Source organism: Scyliorhinus canicula, chromosome 17 (assembly GCF_902713615.1).
Source record: "Scyliorhinus canicula chromosome 17, sScyCan1.1, whole genome shotgun sequence".
In the NCBI taxonomy this organism is placed as follows: domain Eukaryota; kingdom Metazoa; phylum Chordata; class Chondrichthyes; order Carcharhiniformes; family Scyliorhinidae; genus Scyliorhinus; species Scyliorhinus canicula.
In genome coordinates this window covers 91,310,280-91,336,495 of record NC_052162.1, presented here as the reverse complement: position 1 = coordinate 91,336,495, position 26,216 = coordinate 91,310,280, and the positions used below count along the sequence as shown (strand labels likewise).

General features: G+C 45.7%; 1 protein-coding gene across 2 annotated transcripts in view; it reads right to left on the bottom strand.

Annotated features, from left to right (window-relative positions):
- LOC119951661 (sodium- and chloride-dependent neutral and basic amino acid transporter B(0+)-like) overlaps positions 1-26,216 on the bottom strand; it is a 67,274-nt gene that overhangs the window by 21,615 nt on the left and 19,443 nt on the right. For both annotated transcript variants that reach the window (XM_038774850.1, XM_038774851.1), the window contains exons 6-10: positions 23,533-23,665; positions 21,214-21,354; positions 18,676-18,904; positions 11,048-11,173; positions 5,303-5,421 (exon numbers count right to left, since the gene is read on the bottom strand). In XM_038774850.1, the coding sequence (XP_038630778.1) occupies positions 5,303-5,421; positions 11,048-11,173; positions 18,676-18,904; positions 21,214-21,354; positions 23,533-23,665 (748 nt within the window). The remainder of the gene's footprint in view (positions 1-5,302; positions 5,422-11,047; positions 11,174-18,675; positions 18,905-21,213; positions 21,355-23,532; positions 23,666-26,216) is intronic.

Below are 26,216 nucleotides of genomic sequence, written 5' to 3'. Positions count from 1 at the left end.
CTCCCACAGTCCAAAGATGTGCAGGTTAGGTGGATTGGCCATGATAAATTGCCATTAGTGTCCAAAATTGATCTTAGTGTTGGGTGGGATTACTGGGTTATGGGGATAGGGTGGAGGTGCTGACCTAGGATAGGGTGCTCTTTTCAAGAGTCGGTGCAGACTCGATGGGCCGAGTGGCTCCTTCTGCACTGTAAATTCTGTGATAATCTATGATTAATCTAGGACAAAGGTTCGGCACAACATCGTGGGCCGAACGGCCTGTTCTGTGCTGTATTTTTCTATGTTCTTTGTTCACAGCGCCAGGGTCCCAGGTTCAATTCTTGGCTTGGGTCACTGTCTGTGCGGAGTCTGCACATTCTCCCCATGTCTGCGTGGGTTTCCTCCGATTGCTCCGGTTTCCTCCCACAGGTCCCGAAAGACGTGCTGTTAGGTAATTTGGACATTCTGAATTCTCCCTCTGTGTACCCAAACAGGCGCCAGAATGTGGCGACGAGGGCCTTTTCACAGTAACTTCATTGCAGTGTTAATGTAAGCCTATTTGTAATAATAACAATTATTCTATTCTATTTCTACCTCCATAATATCAGTCCAGCTTTAACTGACCTGCTGTTGGTCCCTTAGTCACGTCCCTGTTACCTTTCGACTTAACTACTCCAACACATTCTGGTTGGTCTCCGATATTTTACACTGCATGGACCCAAGATTTGTGAAATCTCTGTTGCTTGTCTCTTTACACATTTATAATCCCTGTGCTTGCTGATCTCTGTTGGATCCTGGTCAAGCAGCACTTTGATTTTAAAATTCTCAATCTTGCACTGCAATATTCCAGCATCTTGAGTTCCTCCAATTTTAATTTCTACAGCATTGGTGGTCAGACCTTCAGTTACCTCGGCCCCAGGCTCCTGAGTTCCCTCTCTGAGATTTCTGCTTTTTTCCCCTTTACGACATTCCCTCAAACATGCCTCCTGCCAATCTTCTGATCGCTTGACTAACTATCTCCTTGTGTGGCTCAGTGTGGTACTTTTCTTTCATAATACTCCTGTGAAAAAGATGTCAGATGCCAGGTAGAAAATAAAGTTGAGAATCTGGCCGAATGCGGAGGGTCCAGAGGACAAATGAAAAAGCAAATAAGAGAGAGTATGAAAAGAGACAGGCAGCTAACATGATATGGAATCCCAAAGTCTATTTTACATCTAAAAATTGTGAAAGGGTGGTAAAAGGAGAAGCAGGGCAGATTAAGGAACAAGAAGTTGATTTTGGCATGGAGGCAGAAGGCATAGCTGAGGTATTGAATGAATACTTTGCTCGGTCTTTACCAAGAAAGAATATGCTACTCAGGCCATGATTTTTAAAAAAGTGCAATTTAGACACTAGAAAGGTTCAAATGTGCTCAGGAGGAGGTTTTGGATAGAATGCCTGTTCTTAAAGTTGAAAAGGTACCAGGACCAGATGAGCTGCATCCTAGCACACTGATGGAAGTGAGAGGGGAAATTGTGGAGATCGTAGTCTTTCAGTCCTCTTTAGACTCAGGGATGGTGCCAGAGGACTGCCAAAGGAGTGGATAAAGATAACCCCAGTAACTACAGGCCAGTCAGTTTAACTTCAGCGGTGAGAAAACGTCGAGAAGCAATAACCTGGTACAAAATTAAATGTCAGATGGACAAATCCATGTTAATTAAGGAAAGTCAGCATGGAACTTGCTTGTGTCTGTTAATGAGGTAATGTAGAGGGTTGATGAGGGTAATGTTGATGTGGTGTACATGGACTTATCATAGATCATAGAATTTACAGTACAGAAGGAGGCCATTCGGCCCATCGAGTCTGCACCAGCTCTTGGAAAGAGCACCCTACCCAAGGTCAACACCTCGCCCCTATCCCCATAACCCAGTAACCCCACCCAACACTAAGGGCAATTTTGGACACTAAGGGCAATTTAGCATGGCCAATCCACCTAACCTGCACATCTTTGGACTGTGGGAGGAAACCGGAGCACCCGGAGATAACGCACGCACACACAGAGAGGATGTGCAGACTCCGCACAGACAGTGACCCAAGGCGGAATAGAACCTGGGACCCTGGAGCTGTGAAGCAATTGTGCTATCCACAATGCTACCGTGCATTTGATAAAATGCCGCACAACAGACTTGTGAGCAAAGTTACAGGTCATGGACTCAAAGGGTCAGTAGCAACATCGATACGCAATTGGATGACAAAACGGGAAACAGAGAGTAATGGTTACTGGATGTTTTTTAAGGCTGGAGGAAGGTTTGTAGTGGAGTTCCCCAGAGGTCAGTTATGGAACTTGTTTCTCTTGATACACATTAATGATCTCGGCATTGGTGTGCAGGGGACAATTTCAACGTTTGCAGCTGATATAAAACTCGGAAGCATTGTGAACTGTGAGGAGGGGATTGCAGAACTTCAAAGGAACATCGGAAGGTTGGTGGAATGGGCAGATAGGTGGCCGATGACGTTCAATGCAGAGAAATGTGAATGGATTCATTTTGACAAGAAGAACATGGAGAGACAATATATAATGAAGAGTAAAATTCTAAAGTGTTGCAGGGACTGAGGGACCTGGGCATATATGTGCATTAGTTATTGAAGTTGGAAGGACAAGTTGAGAGAGCAGTTAATAAAGAATATAGTAGTCTGGCTTTATTAATAGGGGCATAGCGTACCAGAGCAAGGAGGTTATGTTGAATTTGTATCAGACACTAGCTCAGCCCCAGCTGGAGTATTGCATCCATTACTGGATGTTTCAATCTCCGAATGATGTGAAGCATTGGAGAGAAAGCAGGAATGCTTCACAAGAATGGTTCTAGATATGAAGAACTTCAGTTATTAAGATAGATTGGAGATGGTTGGACTGTTTTCCTTTGAGAAACGAAGGCGGAGAGGCGATTTGATAGAAGAATTCAAAATCATGAGGTGTCTGGATTGAGTAGATGGGGAGAAACTGAGCCTACTCGTGAAAGGACCGAGAAGGAGAGGGCACAGATTTAAAGCAATTGCCAAAAGAAACAAAAAATGATATGAGTGAAAACATATTCATGCAGCAAGTGGTTAGGGTTTGGAATGAACTGTCCAAGTATGTGATGGAGGCAGGTTCAATCAAAGCATTCAAAAGGGAATTATTGATGTATCTGAAAAGAAAGAATGTGTCGGGTTACGGGGAGAGATTGGGAATTCATACAATCATAGACTACCTGCAGTACAGAAGGAGGCCATTCAGCCCATCGAGTCTGCACCGACCGTCTGAAAGAGCGCCACAACCCAGGGCCACTCTTCCCGCCCTATCCTTGTAACCCCACCTGACCTTTGGACACAAAGGAGCAATTTGGCATGGCTAATCCACCTAAGCTGCACAACCTTAGACTGCGGGAAGAAACTGGAGCACCCGGAGGAAACCCACGCAGGCGGGGGAGAAAGTACAAATTCCACCAGTCGGCCAAGGTCGGAATCGAACCTCGATCCCTGGACTGGTGTGGCAGTAGTGCTAACCACTGTGCCAACGTGCGGTCCCTGCTCAATCCAAGAAGCAGATGCAGACATGATTGTCTGAATGGCCTCCTTCTGCGCTTTAACAGTTCTGTGAAGGAAACCCAATCCCATCATGGTCATTTGAACTTAGTATTAAGTTCAAATGGACCCCATTTTGACTGTGCCAAGGGCTTTAACATGCAATGTTGGAGTCATAAATTGACAGAGTAGATGTAAATGATCTTGAAGGGTAGGTAAGTTCTGATTAACTGTCGTGATCTGAAGTTTTTTTTAATCCACTGTGCCTTTTAAACCAGAAGAATAAAAACATGTAACAGTTATCAATGGTTTTTCTTTCCATGGAAGTAGTTGAAGTCGGTCCATGGTGGATACTGGGTCATTGGCATGGGGCATATGAAGGGCTATAAGGGTTGGGAGGGGACCTGAGTTTGTATAGGGTATGAGGGGCCACAGTATGTAGGTGAAGGAGTGAGGGGATATGAGAGATAGAGGGCATAGACATCTTGGAAGACAACTGGGAGCAAGTCCTGGAAAGCCGAGGCAGGCTTTCTAACAAGCCGGCCTTGGCACTTGTCCATCCCCATAGTTACCTACACTCTGCTTTAGGGGTCAGCAGGCACAACCTCATGCCAACCCGCCCTCATCCAAGCAAAAATCTCCCGATTCCGGGCACCTTTTTACTGAGACGGGTCTGGTGAATGGGGGAAATTTCCTTGTTCAAGCTACCCACCTTTGGTAGCTACGGTCTTTAATCATTTTGTCTTTTTGAGCTTTTCTCCATCAAGATTTCTCTAAAACCTCATACACTTCCTGTCTCTTCCCACCTACTTGTGCGATACATTTCACAGACTAAATGGCAAACCAAGTTTGTATAATTTGTAACTTTCTACTTCCCACAGAATTAACTTCATTTATTGCCCAGGTATCCCTGACACTTGATTTGCACCTTCTCCTTTTATAACTGCCCATCTTAGGGACACAACGGAGGCACAGTGGTTAGCACTGCTGCATCACGGCGCCAAGGACTCGGGTTTGATACAGGCCCTGGGTCACTGTCCGTGTGGAGTTTGCACTTTCTCCCCGTATCAGCATAGGTCTTACCACCACAACCTAAAAAAGATGGGCAGGCAGGGTAGGTGAATTGGCCACGGTATATTTCCCCTTAAATGGGGATAAGCAAAAGCATTTTGTACTCTAAAAAATATCTTGTTTTTAATTTTTTTAAATTATTGCCCATCTTGACTTTCCTGAACATTGAAAACCCCTAGATCTTATTTTTATTTACAGTCTTAATTTCCCCATATTTCTGCTGTTACAAACACATCAAAGCTCTCAAATGCCTCAGCATCATTCAGTTCTGGCTATACAGCACTTCCTCAGTGTTTCACTGGAGTGTCGACCTAGTTAATATGCATGAATCCTATTTTCACAAGCCACAAGCTTCTGATGAGAGGTGAAGATGTTTTTAATTGACCAAGCTGATACTGAGTTAGAAACATACCAGAGTTGTCATCGCTGCTCTGAAAGAAAAGACTTCAAGCAATGAACATAATGTAAATCTGATTGTCAGAATGTGAATAAAGCTGAATTTCATCTGTTTATCCAAATTCTATATTTAGAAGACGAGGAAGGTTTAGTCAGCCCCACAGCATCACTGAACAATATTCAACAAATGGAAAAACAACAGGACCAACAAACGGATTTCTTCTTCAAAACTTCATCCTGTGAAGTGTTTTTCCTTTTAGAGTTATAACCAGCATGACATGTGGAAGAAACAAGTTATTAAAGGATAACTTACCTGTGTCACATAGACAAGACCAAGGAAATAAAACAATGCACAAACACCAGCTGTCATATAAAGGCGCTTTGATTGTAGAAACTTCGGGAACTGGTCCAGCAGGGTTGTAAAAATTGTTTCTGATGAAAGAAAATGTCAAATGTGATCAGTAATTAGTTCATAATTTACACAGTCCAGACAGACCACTGGGGAGACCAAGTCCCTGCGGACCAGAGGTGCAGATGGGGACAGATTCCTCAATCCGCATGTCCATTCTCTGAGCCAAGTATTTTCCCAATCCCATTCCTATTACTCTGGCGTGTGGGACGTTTTTAAGGAAACCCATATGATTACAACCCTCAGACACCAAGGGATGAATTTTAAAAACGGTGGGCTTGGGTCGAGTGGGAAGGAGAGGCTTAAGTCCCAGGAATCTGTTGCATAGAATTTCATAGAATTTACAGTGCAGAAGGAGGCCATTCGGCCCATCGAGTCTGCACCGGCCCTTGGAAAGAGCACCCTACCCAAGGTCCACACCTCCACCCTATCCCCATAACCCAGTAACCCCACCCAACACTATGGGCAATTTTGGACACTAAGGGCAATTTAGCATGGCCAATCCACCTAACTTGCACATCTTTGGACTGTGGGAGGAAACCGGAGCACCCGTAGGAAACCCACGCTCACACGGGGAGAACGTGCAGACTCCGCACAGACAGAGACCCAAGCCGGGAATTGAACCTGGGACCCTGGAGCTGCGAAGCAATTGTGCTAACCACAATGCCACCGTGCTGCCCTAATCAAAGCACACACCAATCGCCCGTTGCCGGCTTTAACTGAGGTTGGAGGGTGAATAGGCAGACAACCAACGTAAAGAATGCAGGTGGGTAATTTCAATCTGATAAAGAGGCTGCAAGCCTCAATGCCATTCTGCTTTTGGAATTTAACTCAAGTCAATCAGTTTTCTAGAGTCTTGGGACTTGACAGACCAGCAGGCGAATGTAGAGTAAAGGGTTAACTCTAATGATAGCTGCTGAGCCAATGTCTCAGGGGCTATGTCACTCATTGAGAGGAGATGAGTGTGAAGAATCACAGGGAGTGACTCCAGTTACTCTTTGTTAATTTTTCTAAACAGTTAGCAGGTAAATAAACATTTTTAAACAAAAGGCCATTACCTCCAGCAAAAATTCATTTTTGAGTATCAGAGAATACCATCATAGGATGGTGGAACTGACGTATGACGAGAGATTGAATTGGTTAGGATTGCATTCTCTGGAGGTCAGTGGAATGAACAGAGATCTCAGAAATCTATAACATTCTAAAAAGACTGGACAGGATAGATGCAGGAAGGATGTTTTCAATGGTGGGTGTGTACGGCATCAGGGGCCACAATCTGAGGATATGGTAGGCCATTTAGGACAGAGATGGGGAGAAATTTCTTCCTCCAGAGAGTAGTGAGCCAGTGGAATTTGTTCCCACAGGAAGTAGCTGAGGCCAAAATATTGTGCGCTTTCAAGAAGCAGTTCGATACAGCACGAAAGAGATCAAAGGATATGGGGGGAAAGCAGGATTAGGCCCTTGAGTTGGATGACCAGCCATGATCATAATGAAGGCTCAAAGGGATGTATGGCTTCCTCTTGCTCCTATTTTCTAAAGTTTCTCTGTTTCTTACTGAAAGTTGTGAGCATGGAACACAAAAAGATGACATGATCAGAGACAGACCAGTTGTCGGCATTTTAGTTCAGAATCTCTCTGAACTACATGAATGGCTCCTTATGATCGCTGGAAGATTTAAATTCATGCAAAACTGTACAATAGGCCAACAAGTCAAAAAGCAAGGGCAGTATAAGGCTCTTGTCAGAGACCCAAGGGAAATTTCCCCAAAATAGCTCAATGAAATTGTTCAATTTGTGGCTTGCAAATCCAAAAGTATAGCACGGCAACAACCAGGGAAATTCCCTGGAAAGGTGCCAACTACAATTTTCCAATGTCCCTGTTATGGGGGGAAGATCCACACGTGGGAAGCATGACATACCCAAACTGTGTTCTGCCACGGGTGGGCCAAGTTAAGCCATTTTAAAGTAATCTGCCATTCCAGGAACTCAGTATTCAGCAGACAGAGGGAGAAATCTGTAAAAGGAACCTCCATGCAAGAAATTCAAACCCTTGAAAACCAGGAAAGCACCTTCCTAGAAGAAATAAAAGAAAACAGTAAAAATAATATTGGAGCGCTGACATTGATGCAAATGGGAATTCAACCAGGAGCTGGGGTGGGATTCTCCGACACCCCGCCGGGTCGGAGATTCGCCCAGGGTCGGTGTCAATCCCGCCCCCGCCGTGTCCTGAATTCTCTGCCCCCCGAGATTCGGCGGGGGCGGGAATCGCGCCGCACCGGTCGGCGGGCCCCCCGCGCCATTTGGCAGGCCACCCGCGGCGATTCTCCGGCCGAAGTCCCACCGCTGACAGGCCTCTCCCGCCGGCCTGTATTAAACCACCTACCTTACCGGCGGGATTGGCGGCGCGGGTGTGCTCCGGGGTCCTAGTGGGGGGCGCGGGGCGATCTGACCCCGGGGGGTGCACCCACGGTGGCCTGGCCAGCAGTCGGGGCCCACCGATCGGCGGGTGGGCCTGTGCCGTGGGGGCACTCTTTTTCTTCCGCCTTCGCCATGGTCTTCACCATGGCGGAGGCGGAAGAGACCCCCTTCCCTGCGCATGCGCTGGTATGGCGTCAGCAGTTCCTGACACTCCGGCGTATGTGCGGACTTACGTGGCCGGCGAAGTCCTTTCGGCCCCGGCTGGCGTGGCGCCAAAGGCCGTTCATGCCAGCTGGCGGAGTGGGAACCACTCTGGCGCGGGCATAGCCCCTCAATGTGAAGGCTTGGCCCCTAAAGGTGCGGAAAATTCTGCACCTGTGGGGCGGCCCGACGCCGGAGTGGTTCACGCCACTCCGACACACCGGGACCCCCTTCCCCGCCGGGTAGGGGAGAATCCTGGCCCTGGTTTCTCAGCATTACCTGACAAGTGTTTCAGGCTGAATAAAGTGACAGTGTGTGACAAGCAAGACAAGAGAATACACAATGAATGGTAGCACACTAGGAATAACAGATGATCAAGACCTTGGAGAACATGTGCAAAGATGCCTGAAGGAAGCAGAACAGGTAGATAAGATGGTGAAGAAGACATGTGGGTTGCTTGCCATTATTAGCCGAGGCATAGAAAGTAAGAGGATGAAGGTTATGGTGGGGCTCTATTAAATGGTCGTTAAGCCACAGCTAGCGTATTGTGTGCAGTTCTGGTCACCACACTACAGGAAGGATGTGATTGCACTAGAAACGGTGCAGAGGAGATTCACCAGGATGGTGCCTAGGCTGGAGCATTTCAGCTATGAAGAGAGGCTGGTTGTACTGATGTTGTTCTCCTTTGAGCAGAGAAGGCTGAGGGGGGACCTGAATGAGGTGTACAAAATTATAAAGGACATATGATAGATAGGATGAAATTTTTCCCCTTAGTTGAGGGGTCAATAGTCAGCAGGCATAGATTTAATGTAATGGGCAGGAGATTGCGAGGGGATTTGAGGAAAAGCTTTGTCATCCAGGCAGCGGTGAGAATCAGGAACTCACTACCTGGAAGGGTGGTAGAGGCGGGAACCCTCACAACATTTAAGAAGCAATTAGATGAGCACTTGAAACACCATAGCATACAAGGCTACAGACCAAGTCCTGGAACATGGGATTAGAATAGATAGGTGTTTGATTACAGGCACAGACACAATGGGCCGAAGGACCTCTTTCTGTGCTGAACAGCTCTATGCCTGTGACTCACTGAAGTGTTAATCCATGCTTCACAAAAATAATGTGTCTTGCGTGAAAGTGATTTGTTTTGGCGATTTAGATTTAACTTTTCCAGTGAGGTGTATATATACACAAACACATGTTCCTGCAAATTAAGCTATTTGCAAATTATGCTCCCATACACCTCTCCAACACCCCCCCAAAAAGAAATTCATAAATAAATAACTGTGGCAGGGTTTCTCTATTCAACTTCAAGGTCCAGGGGGGGGAATCAAGTTAAATGTTCAAGGCCAGCTGGATAAATCATTAAAATTTAATTGTAGGGATATCAGAATTCTAAATGATAGAAACCAGGAATGGCAATACACACAACCTGACCACGCAGCAACGGGATTCCCATTTACTGCAGAAGGAGCTCTGCACACATTCAGGAAGATTTGTGAAAGCATCAAAGTGACCTTCCCCTTCAGAGAAGAGACTCTGCACGTGGTCCAATGGTATGCTGTGCCCAAAAAGCAGCGCGATGTGGCGCAGCATGGCCAATATAAGCCAGGAGACACCGCTCCTGGGATCTACCTAGATCGCAACACCTCGCGCGATCCAATGTTGCGATGCAAGTTCCATTGTGGGTAGAATCACATTTTGGAAAATCTGTATTTGCGAAGGAAAAAGCGAGTCTCACTCGAACATGCAGATTCCCAAGATATGAGAAACTTTGGGATTTATCCCCTTCGCCTCATGGAACTCAGGCGAGCGCCATTCAGCACTGGTCTCCGCAACCGGGGACCAGACGGAACGGCACGTGGGGGTCTCCAAGGGGATCGGAGGCCCCCAGCTGCATGCCCTTTGCGGTAGAGTGGTGCCCTGGCGCTGTTGGCACCACATGGATGCTAGTCTGGCACTGCCAAGGTGCCCAGGTGTCACTGACAGCTGGCAGGGGCACTGCCAGTGTGCCAGGTTGGCACTGCCAAGGTGCCAAACTGGCATTATTTGCGTACGCGTGATGGGGTCTGTGTGCGTGCTGGGGAGGGCCGGGGATGCTCCCATAGTGCTCTCTGGCTGGGGGTAGGGGGTTGCTTCAGGGCCTCAGAGATCGGTGTATAAAATGGGGCTACGTGCGGCCTCAGCCACGCGTTCCCTGCTGAGACCCCGCCGGGAAACACGCAGCTAAATGCGCTCGCTATGGGACTTTGTTCTCAATTAGTTGAAGTGTAGGAGAATATGTAAATGATAATATTGGGATAAAAACGCGGCTGGGGAGGGGAGAGATGCAAAGCTATCTAATGATAGCCACTGAACATATGTGTAATGAGATCTGTCACAGTGATGTGACAAACTGAGAGGAGTTGAGTGTGAAGCATCTGACAGATTAGGCTCCAGCTATGTCTTGGCCTTCTGTAACCTTTGTAAATAGTTAGCATGTAATAAAATGCATTTGGACTAAAGACCTTTGCATCCAACAAGATCTTTTCCCGAGTAAGAAGCTAATGAATCCTAAGATGGACCCACAATAACAGAATAAAAAACTTTACCCCTACTTCCAAAGAAACAGAAGGCATGACCACTAAATGGAGCAATTATGATTGGGAATGCACAAGGTGGCAGAATGAGAGGAGCGCAGATGGTTGTGAGATTGGAAGAGATATCTGAGATAGTGAGGGGCAAGGCTATGGAGGGATTGGAGACCAAGAATGAGAATTTTAAAAGGTGAATATAGTTGAGACGCCAAGAAATTATGTTACGAAATCTTCAAGACATTGGGTCCACGTTGACCCATATTGCATGAGTTGAGGTCGAACAGAATGTGCTCCCTGAAAACTGCGAGCAGAGGATATCCACAAATAAATATTTTTCATCTGTCCAGGTATTTCACCAACAGTAATTTCTCATTCTATATACTGAACAAAATAATTTGGATAATCTCCTTTTATCGAAGTGGATGGAGATTGCATAAATGAAGCTATTCAATTCTTACCTAAACCTGCAAACTGAGTGTCGAGTCCCAGGGTGATCAACATGAAGAAAAATAAACTGGACCACAGAGGTGCCCATGGCAACTGTGCAAGGGCCTCTGGGTAGGCGATGAAAGCCAAACTGAAGCCTGGTTACAAATGAAATTATGCAATTAATGGAGCTCTGAGTAGACATATTATTTACTTCAAATCCATCAATTTATTTAGAATCCAGCTCGTCAATTTTAATCAAAATTTGCAAATGGATTATTATATGAAAGCTACAATGATAATACGTTTGTAATATAATTCACTGAATTTATATTGTGCACATTGGATTACTTAGGATACAGAACCATTCGGTTCAAGCCATCATTGTATCTCTTCATTCCCTTCTGCCTTCTAAACTTTTCTTAAATGCATCTACATTACTTGCTTCAGCCACTGCCTGTGATCGTGAGTTCTACATTCCCACCATGTTTTCTTCTGATTTCTTGGTGACCATCTTGTATTGATGACCTTGAATGATTATGCTCTTCCTCACAAGTGGAAACACTCTTTCAGTATCCAAGTTGTCAAGGCATTTTGTAATTTTAAAGACTTTTATTTGGTCATATCAGCCTTCTTTTTCAGGGGAAAAGTTACCCAGCCTTTCAATCCTATCCCAGTATATATCTGGTACCATCCTTGTAAATCTTCTCTGGACTCCCTGGTGCCTCTGTATCCTCCATCCACATGAAAACCTCTCTCACTTCTTCATCATCACAGAATCCCTGAGATCCCCTGGCATGCATTACTTTTCCCAGATGAGGAATCATAGAATTTATAGTGCAGAAGGAGGCCATTAGGCCCATCATGTCTGCACCGGCTCTTGGAAAGAGCATCCTACCCAAGGTCCACACCTCCACCCTATCCCCATAACCCAGTAACCCCACCCAACACTAAGAGCAATTTTGGACACTAAGGGCAATTTAGCATGGCCAATCCACCTAACCTGCACATCTCTGGACTGTGGGAGGAAACCGGAACACCCAGAGGAAACCCACGCACACATGGGGAGAATGTGCAGACTCCGCACAGACAGTGACCCAAGCCGGGAATCGAACCTGGGAACCTGGAGCTGTGAAGCAATTGTGCTAACCACAATGCTACCACCGTGCTTCCCTGAATTGTCGCTAGACTAGTAATCCAGAGACTCAGGAGAGTGATCTGGGGACCCAGGTTCGAATCTCCCCATGACAGGTGATGGAATTTAAACTCTATAAAATGTTAGGAATTAAAGGTCTAATGATGACCATGAAACCACTGTTAATGGTGTAAAAGACCATCTGGTTCACTAATGCCCTTCAGGGAAGGGAAGGAAACCTGTCATCTGTGTTGTTCTCTACTTTGCTTTGCCTGGTTGGCTCAGATGCATAGTGTTGAAGAAAGAACACCAAGCTTTGTTAACGATCAAAACTACAAATGTATTAACACCACCAACTATAATTTGTTCACATTCCAAAAGTAGAAAGATACTATAGTAAACTATGCCATCTTTAACTACAGAACTCTCAAGTTCGCAACTGCTCCTCTGCCTCACCATCTTCAACTGCTTTCTAACTCCCATAAGGCTTAGCAACACTGTCTTATATAATTGTAATTGTAGCTCCCTCTTGTGGCTACTCTTGAAACTACTTGTGCCCCAAACAGCATAAGCAGCTAGTAATAGACAGAGCTATGTGATTGCACAATGAATGCACCAGATCGAGCCTCTGCAGTCCTGCCACATTCAACCTTGAATGGTGGTGAACAAGTAAACAACTCACTGGAGAAGGAGGCTCCACAAATAGCCCCATCGTCAATGATGGAGGAGCCCAGAACATATGTGCAAAAGACAAGGCCTAGGCATTCGCAACAAGCTTCAGCCAGAAGTGCTGAGTGGATGATCTATCTCGGTCTCCTGCGGATGTCCCCGGCATCACAGATGTCAGTCTTCAGCCAATACGATTCACTCCACGTGATATCAAAATGGCTGAAAGCACTGGATACTGCAAACGCTATGGGCCCTAACAGTATTCCTAAAATAGTACTGAAGACTTGTACTCCAGAACTTGCCGAACCCCTAGCCAAGCTGTTCCAGTACAGCTACAACACTGGCACCTACCTGCCAATGTGGAAAACACATTGTGTCCTGTACAAAAGAAACAGGATAAACCGAGCCCAGCCAATTACTGCCATATCAGTCTACTCTCCATCATCAGCAAAGTGATGGAAGGAGTCATCACCGTGCTGTCAAGCAGCACCCACTCAGCAATAACCTGCTCATGGATGCTCAGTTTGGGTTCTGACAGGGTCACTCAGCTCCTGTCCTCTTTGCAACCTTGGTTTAAACATGCACACAAGAACTGAATGCCAGAGGTGAGGTGAGAGTGCCTACCTTTGACAGCAAGCAGCATTTGACCAAGTATGGCATCAAAGAGCCCAAGCTAAACTGGATTCAATGGAAGTCAAGGGGGAAACTCTCCACTGGCTAGAGTCATACCTGGCACAAAGGAAGATGGTTGTGATGGTTGGAGGTCAATCATCACAGCTCCAGGACATCATTGCAGGAGTTCCTCAGGGTAGTGTCCGAGGCCTAACCATCTTCAGCTGCTTCATCAATGACCTCTCTTCCATCATAAGGTCAGAAGTGGGGATGATTGTGGATGACTGCACAATGTTTAGCACCATTCACGACTCCTCAGGTAATGAAGCAGTCCATGTCCAAATGCAGCAAGACCTGAACAATATCCAGGCTTGGGCTAACAAGTGACAAATTATATTTGCGTCATACATGTGTCAGGCAATGACCATCTCCTGCAAGAGAGTGATCTACCATCGCCCGTTGGCATTTAATGGTATTACCATCACTGAATCCCCCCACAATCAACAGCCTGGAGGTTACCGTTGATCAGAAACTGAACTGGACTAGCCATATAAATAATGAGGCTTCCAGGGCAGGTCGAAGGCAAGGAATCTTACAGCGAGTAACTCACCTCCTGCCTCCCTCAAAGCCTGTTCACTATCTAGAAGGAACAAGTCAGGAGTGTAATGGAATACCCTCCACTTGCCTGGATGAGTGCAGCTCCAACAACACTCAAGAACCTTGACACCGTGCAGGACAAAGCAGCCCGCTTGATTGCTCCCCGTTCCACAAACATTCAAACCACCAACGAACAGTGGCAGCCGTGTGTACCATCTACAAGAAGCACTGCAGTAACTCACCAAGGTTCCTTCGGCAGCACCTTCCAAACCCAAGACCACTCCCATCTGGAAAGACAAGAGCAGCAGATACCTGGGAATCCCACCACCTGGAGGTTCCCCTCCAAGTCACTCAGCACTCTGACTTGGAAATATATCGCCGTGCGCTCACTGTCGCTGGAGCAACATCCTGGAACTCCCTCCCTAACAGCACAGTGGGTGTACCTACACCTCAAAGACTGCAGCAGTTCAAGAAAAGTGCTCACCACCACCTTCTGAGGGGTGGACAATAAATGCTGGCCTAACCAGCGACACCCACATCTCGTAAATGAATTTTTAAAGATGAGGTTGTGAAGCTGTGCCAGGAGTGTACCTCTGCTATGTTTCAGATTTTCAGCAGGGATCTCACCTGCTCCATTGGTGCTATTCAACTGTTGAATGGTTCTTGTCGCTTTGCTCTGGACTGGGGTCGTGCTGGGATTGAGTTAGATGGGTCATTGAGGAAGGGAGTTGTGGGTGTTTAAGTCGAAGACAGATTGGGCAGGATCTTACACTCGCCAATGGCGTGTTTTGGGGCGGCAAACATGGCCTGCCATTGGTTGGATCTTCCATTCCTGCTGCTGCTGTCAAAGGGATTTTCTGTTGTTTGCATCCTCCCCCACTGGGGGACCTGCAGCAGGGGATCGCCGTCAGCAGGTCCAGAAGATTTCACCTGATTTCACCAGAAGATTTAAGGGCAGCAGGTTAGCATAAATGCTTCACAGCTCCAGGGTCCCAGGTTCGATTCCCGGCTGGGTCACTGTCTGTGTGGAGTCTGCACGTCCTCCCCCTGTGTGCGTGGGTTTCCTCCGGGTGCTCCGGTTTCCTCCCACAGTCCAAAGATGTGCGGGTTAGGTGGATTGGCCATGCTAAATTGCCCGTAGTGTCCTAATAAAAGTAAGGTTAAGGGGGGGTTGTTGGGTTACGGGTATAGGGTGGATACGTGGGTTTGAGTAGGGTGATCATGGCTCGGCACAACATTGAGGGCCGAAAGGCCTGTTCTGTGCTTTACTGTTCTATGTTCTATGTTCTAAAATCTGGCCCAGAATCTCGGTTGATGAATTCTTCAAGATGGTCTCTCCAGTGAAGCACTGACTCCTTCTTGTCTTTGATGAGCTCCTCTCCATGCTTGACACCCTTATTTAATTGGGTGATAGATTGCCTTGATAACACTGAAGAAACTGCACTCTGCGAGTTGTTCGATCTCCCACAATTTGTTATTGATGTTGTGGGTTTTATGCTGGACCATTGCCTTCAGATTGTAGTACTGCTGCTTGTCTCTTGAGGCGATTGTAGGTTGTTTTATTGCATTGTTAGCTGGTCATTATTCTAAAACTCATCACAGCAGCATCTAGTCCGGTAACTGGTATTGCACAGAATGCTTACGTGGATTTCACTTGTATCAAAACTTTATATAAACAAAATGTACCATCAGTACATTTACAATAATGCAGTACTTGTTATTATCAATAAATAACAACAACTTAGGCTGTTGACTGTTCATTCAGATCAAATATTAAACCAAGACCCCATCTACACTCTCAGGAGGATGTAAAAATTACAATGTCCACTATCACAAGGATGAACAAGGAGTTATCCTCGGGACCAGGGCCAAAATGTATTCCTCAATCAACGTTGCAAGAACAGGTTATCTGACCATTCTCATTTTACTGCTTATGGGAACCTACTATGTGCAAATTGGCAGCCGTGTTTCCCACATACAACAGTGACCACATTGCAAAAATATTTTGTGGTTGCAAAGTGCCTTCAGAGTTCCTGTAGCCTTGAAATGTGCTATATAAATGATGTGGAGATGCTGGCGCTGGATTGAGGCGGGCACAGTAAGAGGTCTCACAACACCAGGTTAAAGTCCAACAGGTTTATTTGAAATCACTAGCTTTCAGAGCACTGCTCCTTCATCAGGTGAAGTGGAGGCAGGTTCACAAACACAGCATATATAAGAGAGACACAATTGCAAGATAATGTGATGAGTGGTTGGAATGTGCAGTCATTACAGGTAGGCAAGTCTTTACAGGCACAAACAGGGTTAGTGGAGTGAGCGTTAATCACAGGTAATCAAGGTGTGAATTGTCTCAAGCCAGGACAGTTGATAGGATTCTGCAAACCCGGGTAATATGGTGGGGATTATATGTAATGTGACATGAATCCGAGATCCCGGTTGGGTGCAGAACTTGACTACCAGTTACTGCTCGGCAATTCTGTGTTGTCGTGTGTCATGAAGGGCACCTTGGAGAATGTTTACCCAAAGATCAGAGAGTGAATGTCCTTGACTGCTGAAGTATTTCCCGACAGGAAGGGAACACTCCAGCCTGGCAATTGTTGTTGGGTGTCCGATCATCCGTTGTCACAGTGTCTGCATGGTCTCGCTGAGTAATCCAGGCCTTGAGACATCCTTTCCTGCATTTTATGAGGGAGACAATGTTGGAAGAGTCGCATGAGTATGCACCGTGTGCACATGTGATGGTTATATCCATGTCAATGATCTGGCTTGTCTTGCAGAGGTTGCCGTGGTAGGGTTGTGTGGTGTCGTGGTCGCTGTTCTCCTGAAGGCTGGCTAGTTTGCTCCGAACAATGGGCTGTTTGAGGTTCGGTGGTTGTTTGAATGCAAGTAGTGGAGGTGTGAGGATGGCCTTGGTGAGATATTAGTCGTCATCGATGACATGTTGAAGGCTCTGAACAAGGTGTAATGGTTTTTCCACTCCACAAGTACTGTTCGATGGACGGTACTCTGTCAGTTGTATCCTGTGGTCGTCGTTTGACCAGGTCGGTGTGGTTTTTCGCTGTGGCACGTCGGAACTGTCGATCTATGAGTCGACCGCCATATCCCATTCTTACAAGGGCATCTGTAGGATCTCGTCCAAGCAGATTCTGTGTATACGGAGGGCTTGTCCATAGGGGATGGCTTCTTTAATGTGTTTAGGGTGGAAGCTGTAGAAGTGGAGCATCATGAGGTTATCCGTGGGCTTCCAGCAGAGTGAAGTGCTCAGGTGTCTGTCCTTGATGGAGTTGCATGTGCCCAGAATGCAATCAATTCTTAAGAACAGGATATGGCACTCACACCCGGGGTATTCTCTCTTCCAGCGGGCGGAAGATACAAAAATCTGAGAACAAGCACGAACAGATTCAAAATCAGCTTCTTCCCTGCTATTACCAGTCTCCTGAATGACCCTCTTATGGACTGAACTGACTTCTCCATGCATCTTCTCTACTGTGCAGCACAACACTCCGTATGCTTCACCCAATGTCTATGTCTGTCTATTTACATTGTGTATTTATCGTATGTCCTATGTTTTTCATGTATGGAACAATCTGCCTGGACTGTTCACAGAACAATACGTTTTACTGTACCTCAGTACACGTGATAATAAATCAAATTCAAATTCAATTCAATCTTCCTTCTTTTGCATTTGTGTTTTGAGTTAATGAGTGTTTTCCTTTGGGTCGGCAACTACTGTGTTAAGTTGAGTTGTCTTCTCAAGCGTTTTCTGAAGAACTCTTATATAAGTTTGACAAATACCGCCTGTGTTCAGTGCTATTTAGAATGTTTCTTGTGTGCAGTCGCTCACTGTCGCTTCGACTCTTTTGTCTAAAACTCTGTCTCGACACATAACAATAAATCTAAATTTAAATCAATGTTTGAGGCCATGAAAGTGTCATGTTCCTGTGCTATGGCCAGTGGGAATAATGTAGAATAGAACATCTAGTTCTTGACGAGATAAAATAATTTATTATATAATATAAATGCGTGGTAAAGATAACTGTAAGAAATATATTACAAAATACTAATACTAATAAATGATCTTAGAGCTACTGCAAGTATGACTATCCACCAACACGACTAACTCCCAACTCCCCAGGGTACAGAGTCCCCCAGGGTAGATTTACACTGCCACCAGGTGGTCAGAGATTGTGTTTCATTGTATACATGATTGCTTATGCAGATCATCATAAAAAGGAGCCAAAATCTCACTCCTGCACTTCATCAATTGTTGTTGGAGATTTTTAAAATGACCAATTCAAAATATTGAAATTGTTTTGGTACTTTTTTATTTGGCCCATTCTTTCTCCCTCTTAGTTAAATCTATCTTCATTTATTCATGTGTACTTGATGTCATTAATTCAGCCACTCTAATTTACCCTCCATCATTCCTCTGTTTCCTCCTGAATCCTTATAGCTGGGATACATCATTGACCCCACCATTCAAGAGGCTCACAGATGTCACGTTAACCGCCAGATCGCCCTTTCAGTGGATTACAGTGCGAATATTTATGAGCTGAAGTGTGCATAAAGAAGTCCAAATAATGAGGCACATCACAAGATGTCGGACCGCAGCAACATCCAATCCAATAGGTTTGACTCGACAGTTACCTGACTGTACAACCTCTGAAACAGGTTTGTCTTGTATGTGAGCCATGTGTCCCAGGACGGAGAAGATGGTAAATCCGGCAAACACACTCGTGGCACAGTTAACAACGCAGACAATGATGGTGTCTCGGTAACAGTTGTTGTGGAATTTGTTGTAGGATGACAATGTGATTAAACTGCCCCAGCCCACTGAGATAGAAAAGAAAATTTGTGTTGCTGCTTCTTTCCAGACCTGGCAAATAGAAAGTTGAATTAATTAGGAGAGGGAAATTTCACACAATTCTAACTAGGAGAGAGGGCCGTCTGCAGCCAATTTTGGGCAGGCATTTACCCATACATTGATACATTGATCAGACATTTCAGTTGAAAATATTCCTACTGAATCTGTTCCAAGGTTTTGGCAACAAGGAGACATCAAGACGAAATCCCATCATATCCCAATTCTTGTCACTCAGTCTCACCCAGTTCCATCCTGTCTCTGCTCTGCCTATCTCAGTTTTTGCCATCCTTTCTCTCCTCTGAACATCTAGGGAGGGATTGCCAGCCCCACTTACGGAGCAAGCAATTTTCATCTGTGTGGGGTGCAGAGTGGGTCAAGAGCCTGCACACTGCAGTCCCAACATGCACAATTTTAAAGGAGGCGGGGGGGGTTTTGGAAAGAAATAGGAAATATAAATAACACTGGAGCAGCAAAGCCATGGACAGTAGGTGAACCATAGTTTGGAGGGTGCAACCATATGAAACATCAGTAGAAAAGTTGTTTTCTATTTGACATTATTATGAGCTATTGCAGTCTAGGTTCAATATGTTATAACTACAATGAGTTATTGTAGTGTTTATATTCAGGTAAATGATCATTAAATAATGTGGTAGCCATTGTGTAACTTTTGACAACTGGCAAGTTGTCAGGGGTGCAAAACAGCATTGAACGCGATCGAACGGTCTATTCGTGCCCGATTCAGTGATGTAATGTGGTTGTTAAATCTCACAAAGGGCCATTTAGCACTGATTTTCACAAAGGTGGACCAGGTGTGATGGCACTTGGGGGGTTTTCAAAAGCAATTGAAGACCCTTGAGTGGTCGGGCTCTGGGCAGGGTGGTAGCATAGCATCATGGATACCATCCAGGTACCTTGGCATTGTCACCTGAGCACCTTGGCAGTGCCACCTTGGCACTGTCAGGCTGGAAGGGATACTGCCAGGGTGAAAGGCTGGCAGTGCAAGGTGTCCCAGGTGCCAGTTTGCCCGTGCCAGGCACCAGACCCGGGGGTGCCCTGTCCTTATGAGATGGGGTGAGGGGGTCTCAAGTACCCCCTAATTTATAAGTTGAAGCATTGGGAGGGGAGGGTCCAGAGGCTATGGTGTGAGGTTGAGAAATCAAGGCAGCATTTAAAAATGGCCCCCCCAATCTCTTCTTGCAGAGCTCGTCAGTGTAAGAAATGAATGTAAGTGCAGCTTCAGAGGCCCCTCAAAAAAACAAAGTGTCATTTAATAGCGGGGTTATTCTTGGTGCTGCAGACTCTGTGAAACACTCCCCTATCGCTCCCAAAATAGGACTCTGTTTTTTGTTGAATCGTGTCCATTGTAAATTCAAAGGTTTTCAGATGCATCAGAGTAGATTATCCACTTGATAAAGTATTATTCTGCGTCATACAATTTTGAAAGGCTATACCAGTTAGATATCCTGATCTGTGTGTGAAATGCCCCCAAAGCTTCATTTCTGATTCCACCGAAATTCAGGTCAGCCATCTATTTGGCTGTTTTAAAGCTTTCCAAGATGTCTGAGCTTTTGACTGTTTTCAAGGATCTTCTGGAGAGGATAATGGTTTTCAGGTGATTATTCAAGCAACATTTGTTTATTTTGATAGATATCTGAGCTTTTGAAACAATTTCAAATGTTATAATAGGGCTTGTGAGTTTTGTACGTGGTGGATACTTGTTGAATGGGTTTGGGGCTAAGGCAGTGAGGTGAGGGGAATGAGGGAGTTAGTGAGGTTTGTGGTTGAGTATTGAGGGGATGTAGTGCAGAGATGGTTGAATGAGGGTGTGAGTGAGAGTTGGAGGCTGAAGGGTAAGGGATTGTGGAGAAATTCAAAGGGGCATGGGAGCTGACATGGTGTGAGCCGAGGACTAGATATTAATGTGATTCACATTTATACTGCTCTGTAGAACAGGGGTGATTGTTCTGTTGACAGAGACCGAACTTTAACAGATTGTTTTGGCATCGGCCCACCTCCACAGCATGCTGGCTGTCACTCCCAGGCAGGCAGCAGGATTGCAATGCTGGGAAATTTGCACAATTCCTCATTCCCACCTCAAACATGAAAATCCAGACCCAAAATGATAAAAACCCTAAATTATCCAATACAATCTCGTCACAAAGTCTTAGTTAAAACTTGGTAACATCTAAAATTATTGTTTCCACTTCTGGACAAGACGCCAAAATCAGCACTCTTATTTTGAACTGACTATCACGGGCTGACAAAAATCAATTCTAAGAATATTACATCTGAAATCCAATCAATTATATTATTTTGTTTACCTCAGCGTCAGCCAGTTTAGAAAAGTCTGACTGGCTTCCTATGTAGAATTCAATTCCTTTATAGGCTCCCTCCAGGGTAAGACCTCGGATTAGGAGAATGGTCAGGACCACATAAGGGAACGTCGCAGTGAAATAAACCACCTGACCAGGGAGAGGAGCTTGTTAGATTTTCCTGTATTAGAACAACATTGTGCCTAGAACCTACAGTGAGAAGGAGGCCATTCAGCCCATCAAGTCTGCACCGACCCACTTAAGCCCTCACTTCCACTCTATCGCCGTAACCCAATAACCCCATCTAACCTTTTTTTGGGTCACTAAGGGCAATTTATCATAGCCAATCCACCTAACCTGCATGTCTTTGGGAGGAAACCAGAGCACCCAGAGGAAACCCACGTAGACATGGGCAGAATGTGCAGACTCTACACAGACAGCGACCCAGTGGGGAATCGAACCTGGGACCCTGGTGCTGTGAAGCCACAGTGCTATCCACAGTGTTGCTCGTACAACATTTACTGCATTGAATCCAATCGAATAGTAAACTGATGGGACTGTGATCAAAGCAGAAAATGAGGCAGATAACAATTGGAGTGGTAATAATTACATAAAAGTATATTTAACACTGAGCTGCATAATGTTTGAATAATACAATGTTATTCCAACTTCATTGTTTCTCAGTCAGGAAAGTAACATTTAAACAGGTATTATGGGCTAGGGTTTAGAGAACATCAAAGTATATCATGGAGTTCAGCTGGCCCACAACTTTGAATAGATTTTGGTTGTGTGGAGCACAAGGACCCATTTGCAACAGAGAACCAAAAGTATTTTTAAACAAAAACAATGTTTATTCTATGAATCCAGTTAACATTTTATAAACACACAGGAAACATCTTATCAACTACCAACCCTGATAACCCCCCAAAAAGATACAATACTCTATAGATTAACATTAATAACTTTCCAAACAACATCCATAAGTCAAAAAACCCTTTGTAACAAAGACAGTAGGTTTGCATTCCTTACAGAAACAGGTATTACTTTGTAATCATCAAGTGATCTGGAGACATTCTTCAGGTTGCAGAGAGAAAGATCAATTCACATTGGTTTGAATACAGCTCTCCAACTGAAAGTGGAACTTAACAGAGAGCCAAAAAGAGCATTCAGCTCCACCCACACAATGACATCACTGCAGCCATTTGATAAGCACACTTTTCTTAAAGAGACATTCACATGGCAACAGGAAAATAGAAAACAATGTGATGAATCTATTTTACTCCTCATATTTACTCCTTCGCTTTTTTGGTCATTCTCTTGGTTCAGACAAATCTCACTTGATTGAAATAAGCCCATGGTTTGAATTGTAACGGTCACTCGAGGGTAAAGTATACAGTTGGGTGGCCATGTAAATTAGGGTGCCGTGCCATTGACAGTGTACCCGCCTCCAGCACACTCATCCCTACTCTGCCGTGATTGTACAAATGGAAATGGAGCTTTCCCATTGGCAATTAATGCCCAATAAAGGGCTTCACTGTGCCACTGATCTGATATAATGGACGGTTGGAGAGGTCGGCACCCAATGTGTAACTCCGCAGTTTTAGCCCTGCATGTTTTTGGTCAATAAAAGTGAGGCCTCCTTTCCCAGGCCCCCTGTGCCATGCAGCATCTATCAGAGGCTCCCCTGGCCAACAATTTTGTTCCCCATGTGCACCTTTCACCCTCTGTCATGCCCACCATGCACCTCCCCTCTCTGATGCCAGGTCAGACCCTCCTCTGTTTTCCAGCAATCCCAACAGCGGGCAACACGCCAATTGTTTTATTTTTGCAGAAATTGGTACTTTATAACTGGTTTTAACTTACCAGCCTCCCCAAGCAGGCGCGGGAATGTGGCAACTAGGGCTTTTCACAGTAACTTCACTTGAAGACTACTTGTGACAATAAGCGATTTTCATTTCATTTCAATTCATAGATACATAGATACATAGAACATACAGTGCAGAAGGAGGCCATTCGGCCCATTGAGTCTGCACCGACCCACTTAAGCCCTCACTTCCACCCTATCTCCATAACCCAATAACCACATCTAACCTTTTTTTGGACACTAAGGGCAATTTATCATGGCCAATCCACCTAAACCTGCACGTCTTTGGACTGTGGGAGGAAACTGGAGCACCCAGAGGAAACTCACGCAGACACGGGGAGAACGTGCCGACTCCCACAGACAGTGCCCCAGCGGGGAATCGAACCTGGGACCTTGGCGCTGTGAAGCCATAGTGCTATCTACTTGTTCTACCATGCTGACCTATTCATCACCAATTATTTTACCTTTCCTGAAGATTTGATTCCTTTCGATAATGCTGCCCCAACAATCAGCCAGGCCAGAAGCAGACAGAGGGCTAAATACCAGACTATCTCCCCAGTCTCATCGATTGAACTGGTACGGCGTAAAACCGCTTTACTGAATAAAACAGTAACAGAGAACAACTTAGGCAAGAATACTATTCGTTACACACACTCACTACTAGATATAGCGCATCAGTATTTATATCATTATATTTGTATTAAATATGATAGATTTAAACAAAATACAATTTGTAGTTCATTACTGGGAGTTAATTATTACTAAGAATTGAGATTACATTTCGCATCCGTTACAATATCACTCACCACCCTATGGCACTTTGCAAATATACACATTTGTTTAAAGGTGAGTGCAAATGAAATTCTCAGCAGAAATTATTTGAAGGAGTTGTTAACAGTGCTTCATTCACTGTTAAAACTACCTGTACTACTCACTGTGGAATGGGTGGATTTTGACAACCTTCAGAGGCAGAGTGGAAGGTAAATGTGGCACGATAAGCATTGGGATGTTAACCCAATATGCCCAACCCAAAACCTTAATATGTCTCGGCATATCAACAGGAATCACAGTGAATTGTGTCAAATAAGTGCCCAATTGAAAGCTGCCTCCTTCCCTGCCCTCTGACACACTCGGGAATGACCACTCGGAACCCCACAGTAGGATGTCATCCACCATGCTGAGTTTAGCCACTTTTGTGGTAAAAGCACGTAGTTACTGGGAGGTCGGGATGCGGGGTCCTGTACAGCACCACGTGGTGGACCCTGGCTAATGATACACCTCCTGGGTTGCTGTAAAGCAAAGGAGACAAGAGTACTGTTTCTCTACAAAACACCTTTATTTCTTTGATCCAACTTCACACACAAATCTCCACCAGAAAGTAGTATCATCGGTAACCCCTTTAGATATCAGTGACTTTTATTAGATAATTGATATCAAAGTAGTATTTAATTGGAAGGTCTGTTAACCCATTCCTAACAGTTAATACTGGGTCTGTCTGTGTCTATGCATTTACTTGGGCCATGATGTGGAGATGCCGGCATTAGACTGGGGTGATCACAGTAAGAAGTCTTACAACACCAAGTTAAAATCCAGCAAGTTTGTTTCAAACACTAGCTTTCAGAGCACTGCTCCTTCCTCAGGTGAATGAAGAGGTATGTTCCGTGCCTCGATGATGCTGGATCAGTCTCGTCCACACAACCTGGCCACCACTTCGACAACGGTGAAAATCAACGGCCACGTGACCTCTTGCCTGCTGGACTCGGGGAGCACCGAAAGCTTCATACACCCGGATACGGTAAGGTGCCGCTCCCTCGCGGTTCACCCCGCCAATCAACGGATCTCCCTGGCTTCCAGATCCCACTCTGTCCCAATCCGAGGATTCTGTACGGTCACTCTCACAGTTCAGGGTGTAGAATTCAGCAATTTCTGTCTCTACGTCCTCCTCAACCTCTGCGCTACACTATTGCTGGGCCTTGATTTCCAGTGCAATCTCCAGAGCCTCACCCTCAAATTCGGCGGGCCTCTACCTCCATTCACCATTTGCGGCCTCACGACCCTAAAGGTTCACCCCCCCCCCCCCCCCCCCACTCCCTCTTTGCCAATCTAACTTCGGATTGCAAACCCATTGCCAGCAGGAGCAGACGTAACAGCGCCCAGGACAAGGCCTTCATCAGGTCCGAGGTCCAGCGGCTGCTTCGGGAGGGGATCATCGAGGCCAGCAATAGCCCCTGGAGTGCCCAAGTGGTAGTAATTAAAACAGGGGAGAAACACAGAATGGTGGTGGACTACAGCCAGACCATCAATCGGTACACGCAGCTCGACGCGTACCCCCTCCCAAGCATATCTGATATGGTCAATCAGATTGCGCAGTATCGGGTCTTCTCAATAATTGATCTGAAATCCGCCTACCACCAGCTCCCCATCCATAAATTGGACCGTCCATACACTGCCTTCGAGGTGGACGGTTGGCTCAATCACTTTCTTAGGGTTCCCTTCGGTGTCACTAACGGGGTCTCTGTCTTCCAAAGGGAGATGGACCGAATGGTCGACCGGTACGGTTTGCGGGCCACATTTCCGTACTTAGATAACGTCACCATCTGCGGCCATGATCAGCAGGACCACGATGCTAACCTCACTAAATTCCTCCGCACCGCCACTCTTTTCAATCTTACATATAATAAAGAGAAGTGTATGTTCAGCACAACCCGCTTAGCCGTCCTCGGCTATGTAGTCCAAAACGGAATTCTGGGGCCCAATCCCGACTGCATGCGCCCCCTCATGGAGCTGCCCCTCCCCCACTGCCCCAAGGCCCTCAAACGCTGCCAGGGGTTCTTTTCGTACTACGCCCAATGAGTCCCAAACTATGCGGACAAGGCCCACCCACTCATACAGTCCACTCAATTTCCCCTCGCGGCCGAGGCACAACATGCCTTCGCCCGTATCAGAGAAGACATAGCCAAGGCCGGTATGCACTGATAGACGAGACACTGCCCTTTCAAGTAGAAAGCGACGCTTCAGATGCTGCCCATGCCGCCACTCTAAATCAGGCAGGCAGACCTGTGGCATTCTTTCCCCGCACTCCTCATGCCTCTGAAATTCGGCACTCATCCATCGAAAAAGAGGCCCAAGCCATCGTTGAAGCTGTGCG